This window comes from Guillardia theta (genome assembly GCF_000315625.1).
Source record: "Guillardia theta CCMP2712 unplaced genomic scaffold GUITHscaffold_7, whole genome shotgun sequence".
Taxonomy (NCBI): domain Eukaryota; class Cryptophyceae; order Pyrenomonadales; family Geminigeraceae; genus Guillardia; species Guillardia theta.
The window spans coordinates 389127-394487 of NW_005434667.1; the positions used below are offsets into that span (position 1 = coordinate 389127).

Here is a 5361-nt window from a genome sequence, read left to right on the forward strand (position 1 = left end):
TACGGTAACGTTCCTCCTTCGTTCCTCCTCGTTCCTCCTCGTTCCTCCTCGTTCCTCCTCGTTCCTCCTCTCCTTCCCTCTCTCTCGCCTCCCCTCCTCCTCTTCCTCCTCCTCCTCCTTTCACTCTCTCTGCTCTCTTTCCTCCCCACTGATGCTCGTGCCTCCTCCTCTCCTGCTACCTCATGCTTCAGCCTCATCATCGCTGTCCGCCCCTTCCCCTGGTACCCATAGGAGGAGATGGGATTCATGATGTGCTTGTTCCACCAGCAGAAGTGACTTATCCTGTGCTTGCCGCATTGCGCGCAAATCTTTCCGGTCGGCCCCATGTCCCAGTTGAGCGACTTGCACTGCCCTGTGCGATCGAAGTAGAAGGCGTACGGGTCGAGGCGGAGGAAGCGAACGAGCGAAAAGAGTTCAGAGACCCTGAGGAAAGGTGAGACTAGGAGGAGGAGGAAGGAGGAGGAGAAGGAGGGGGAGAAGGGAGGAGGACGAGGAGGACGAGGAGGAAGGAGAAGGAGGAGGAGGACGAGGAGGACGAGGAGGACGAGGAGGACGAGGAGGACGAGGACGAGGACGAGGAGGACGAGGACGAGGACGAGGAGGACGAGGACGAGGACGAGGACGAGGACGAGGACGAGGACGAGGAGAAGGACGAAGACGAGGAGGAAGAGGACGAGGACGAGGACGAGGACGAGGACGAGGACGAGGAGGAGGACGAGGACGAGGACGAGGACGAGGACGAGGACGAGGACGAGGACGAGGACGAGGACGAGGACGAGGACGAGGACGAGGAGGACGAGGAGGACGAGGAGGACGAGGAGGACGAGGAAGAAGAGGACGAGGAGGACGAGGATGAGGAGAGAGCGACGCACTTCAGTGACGGCTGAGAACGTCAGAGTCAAGTTGGGAAGGCTCCACAAGCAGCTGCGTAAGAGGGTCAGACGTCAGGCGTCTCACGGTTGCTGGTCCTCACAGCCGTTGGTCAGCTCCGACTGTCACCAACGACGAGCCGACGATGCACTGCAAGTTGGTCAAGAGGAGGAGGAGGAGGAGCAGCAGCAGCAGCAGCAGCAGGCGAAGGAGAGCGAAAGTAAGAGACCCAGCAAAAGGAGGAGGAAGAGGTGGAAAGCAAGGGTCACACCTGTCCTCGAATAGTCGACGCGTGCGCTCGCGGCACACAAGACACGCTCCTGCTCTCTTGCTCCCCTTGCTGGCCCGTCAGACCTCGCGGAGCCTCTCGTCCGCCTGCCTCTGCAAGCAGGAGGCGCTTGGGGATGGCAGTGACGGAGATTGACTGATCGTCGCCCGAGGACACGAGGTGGACCTCCTCTCCCTCCTCCAGCACGTCCAGACCATTGACGCCGCTCTGGTGGATCCTCTGCCGCCACACGGGCTTGACCTGCCTCATGGTCAGCTGGGCAGGAGGTGAAGGCTCAACCTCCAGCAGCTGCTCATCTCGCTCGCAGAACAAGTCTCCTCCTCCTCCTCCTGCCACGAGCTGGAGGGCAGCTGAGACATCCCAAAGAGCCACCTGAGAAGGAGCATGAGACAGCAACGCGCTTGACGCGTCCTCGCCTGTCCGTCGGTGGCGGAGGTGGCGAGGAAGAGCCGCCCGTGGAGCTCGAGCTTAGAAGAGGACAAGACAGCAGAGAGATGGTGAGAAAGCAGAGCGACGAGCCGCCAGTGACGCGACTTGATGTTGAAGAGAAACAGCCTGAGGTAGACGTATGCGGGTGAGTGAAGGGAGGAGAGGGAGAAGAATGAGAGGCAGAGAAGAGACGAGGAGGAGACCAGATGGAGTGTGAGGTTGGGAGAAGGAGATTGGAAAGAGAATGAGAGTGGGAGGAGGAGAGTTCAAGGAGCAGGAGGAGGAGAGCGAGGAGAGACGAGAGGAGGCGAAGCAACACCGGATGTGACCGTCATCGGCTGCTGCAGCTACGACAACAACTTCTTCGTTGGATCGCTCAAACTCCGACGGCAAGTCGAACGTCTCGATGCTCATGAAGCGGAGCATGCACTTCTTCCCGCTGCTCAGTCGCTGAGTGTTGAGCATGCGGAACTCAACCTTGTCCTCTTCCTCCGTCATCTGAAACACCTGGAGCAAGTCCTTTGCTCCCCCGGACACAAGAATCGTCCCGCTCCTCCTCGTCGACACTTTGGACATGCATCGCATCGCTGCTCCCAGCTGTTCGTGCCGGTCTCCCTCCAGCGTCTTCAGGCAGAGGAATGACGTCTGTTTCCCTTCTCTCGCTCCCGCGATCTGCGATGAGAAGGTCTGCAGCAGCTTCATGCTCCCGTCCTCGCTCGCTGTCAAAACGTGAAGTTCCTCGCCACGACCCGGCAGGAGCAGAACTTCATGCACTTCTCGCCCATGGAACCAGACGCCTCCCCTCCCCCCTCCTGTCTTCTTCTCCTCCACCTCCGGCCCCACAGGAAAGGCGACGTGTAGCCGCTGCTCGCGGACGAAGGCGAGGGAGAGGAGCGAGGGGTCGGCAGCGTAGACGCCTCCTCCTCCTCTGAAGCCGAACATGTATGGCCTGCGTGCTCCTCCACAGTCGAAGCTGAGGATTCTTGAGCGCTGATCCACGTTCCACACCACGAAGTGCATGTGCTGGAAGCCGAACAGGAGCAGCTCCTCCGACGAGCTCCACGCGATGCCCGCGATCAGCTCGAGCCCCGACCAGCCCTGGATCGCTCCCTCCTTCACCAGCCGCGCCGACCGCCCGTCCTCCCCCTCTACCGCCAACCGCCACATGCAGACGGCGCCGTCCCGCCCGGAGGTGTAGAGGAAGCCGTTGGGATGGCCGGTGATGGAGGTGATGGAGTTCGACTTGTGAGCCTTGTGGAGCTGGAAGAAAGGGTGCAGCACCTCCGTCCTTGCTCCTCCTCCTCCTCCTCCTCCTCCTCCTCCTCCTCCTTCCTGTGAAGCTCCTGGTGTCCTCGCTTCCTCCCACGACCTGTTGTCAGTCCCCGTGATGTCAATCATGGACAAGGTGCCCTTCCGGTCTCCACAGAGGAGAAGCACGAGGTCTCCGACCCTGGGGGAGATGTCAAACACAAGGAGGAGGAGAGATGAGTCTGTTCTACCTGTGCTCCAGCAGGCAAGTGATACGACAGCGGTTGTCGCATCGGATCACAGCAAGGAGGAGGATCGCTCCTGTCCTTGGGTCCACAGCCCATCGCCTTATCTCCCCTCCTCCCTCACTGTTGTCCCCCGTGTACGCCACCGTCTGCTCTCCACCCTCGCAAGTGCCGCTGCTACACATGTCAGAGCTGGAGGAGGCAGGCAGCGAGGGGGCAGAGGGGACGGCGAGAAGAGGAGGAGAGAGCAGGAGCTGGGGAGCGGAGGGAGAGAGGAGGATCCTTCACCGGAAGAAGACATTCATCACATGCCCCTGGTGAGCGCTGAAAGTGTAACCCGGGAAACTCCCGCACAGGCTGACGACTGAAATGCCTCCCCTGCAGTCGCCCCCGTCACTACCTCCCCGTCCCTCCAAGCGTTTCCTCACCGAGCGTCTCCTAGGATGGACACACGATCTCGCTCGTCGGCGCCTACTGACGTGTACTGACAGCTGCAAGCTCTCGTAAGTAGCAGCAGGACAGTCTACATACTCGCCTCCGATTCTTGTACTTGCAGCTCCAGTCTCCCCCCTTCCTCTGCAGCACCACCGCCCTCCCTTGGTTGGTCCCACACAAGACTTGCTCGCAGTCCCCCAAGAGAGCGCAGCACCGGATGAACTCTTCCCTCGGCCAGGGGGACGTGCAGGAGGCCACCTGAGAGACAGTTAGAAGATGTCAGATGACAAGACGTCACGACCTTGCAACCCTCGACAGATTCAGCGGCAAGAGCCGGAGGATCATCGACAGCAGCTGGAGCTGGAGCTGGAGCTGGAGCTGGAGCTGGAGCTGGAGCTGGGTTTTCGCTGTCTTCATCTTCGGGGTACTCAGGAACTTGCCACGTCTCGACATCCATGGGCAGCTCTACCTCAGCGTCATCATCTATGCCTCCTCCTCCTCCTCCTCCTCCTCCTCCTCCTCCTTCCTTGACATTGAATCCCCAGAACTTCACTGCGCCATCGTTCCCTCCGGTGGCGAATCTAACGGCCCCTGAAGCCGCATGGCAGATAGCAGCTCGCCAGACATGCTTGCCCTGGTGGCCTCGCAGCACGAGGGGGCTGGAGGACTTGCTAGGGTTCTCCTCATCAAAAGTGAAGACTCTTCCGCTCCCGTCCTCCCCTACTGATATGACGATACCCCTATGTACTTGGCAGTCCCAGATGCGAGCAGCATGCCCCCAGAACGTGGCAGATCGATGGAAGATCGGCCATGCCCCAGCCTCCCCCCTGGTCTGAAGCCAGAGGATGACACTCCTGTCTTCAGATGCAGACACGAGGGCAGCACCATCTTCCCTCCATCGCACGCTATGGATCACCCCTGTATGTCCTCTCAACCTCTGCTCCACAGGCGCGCTGTCTAGTCCAGCGAAGCCCCAGCACAGGATCTCTCGCGTGAACCCGGCGCAGGCTACCCGCAGATTGCCGAGGGTGCTTCCAGAGAAGTTGAGAGAGCAGAGGAGGGGCTGCTCCGAGCAGCGGACGGTCTGCTGCACCGACCTCGTCCTCACTTCGAGGATCTGAATGACGTTGTGGGCGAGGCCAACCGCCACAAGGCAGGACCGAGTTAAGTCCTCGATCGAGCTCTGACGTGACCTCTCCGCTTCATCAACCGTCAAGGTGTGCACATCCATGATCCAGTCATCCATCATCCAGTCCTTGCACACCACAAGTAACTCTGCATCCCCATCGGTCGCCTCCTTCGAGATCTTGGCTGATACTATCGATATCTTTTTCTCGCTGTGTACGACTGCCATGATTTGCGATCTGCCATCCACTTTCGAGGATACGCATCGCACACCATGGATTCGACCATTTTCAAAGCATCGGATCTCCCCGAAGATCTTTCGCGAGAGGCTCATGAAGCTCAAGTCTCTTCCCCTCCCCACTAGCAGAATTTCAGAAACCGGGCACCAGCATAGAGCAGTCACAGGCCCGAGAAAACCTTCCTTCACCAGCAGCTCTTGCTTTGCCTTGTCATCTTCTTCTTCTCGTGCTGCTCTGATAAGATCCTTGGGCTCCCCTGCTCCTCTTCCTCCTTCTCTTCCTCCTTCTCCCTCCCCCGACTTCGCACGTGAAGTCGCCATTCCTCTATTCCTCTGAGAGTATAAGTGGGGTGGTGATTCGTGACCAATCTGAACAAATAACCCCTTAAAGTTCAGAGGGTTTTGATAGATCTGAACAAATACCCCCTAAAAGTTCAGAGGTCCATCTCTCCGAATATGAACAAATATCCCTCATATGTTCC

General features: G+C 59.2%; 2 protein-coding genes across 2 annotated transcripts; both read right to left on the bottom strand.

Annotated features, from left to right (window-relative positions):
* Positions 1-176: 176 nt before the first annotated feature.
* GUITHDRAFT_43495 (hypothetical protein) lies at positions 177-422 on the bottom strand (the record flags this gene model as incomplete). Its single annotated transcript, XM_005839797.1, has 1 exon — positions 177-422. A coding segment is annotated over one exon (246 nt), but the record flags the coding sequence as incomplete, so codon positions are not given.
* A 3643-nt stretch (positions 423-4065) lies between these two features.
* GUITHDRAFT_133294 (hypothetical protein) lies at positions 4066-5200 on the bottom strand (the record flags this gene model as incomplete). Its single annotated transcript, XM_005839798.1, has 2 exons — positions 4066-4107; positions 4265-5200. 2 exons carry the CDS (start codon positions 5198-5200, stop codon positions 4066-4068), a joined length of 978 nt encoding a protein of 325 aa, XP_005839855.1.
* Positions 5201-5361: the final 161 nt, after the last annotated feature.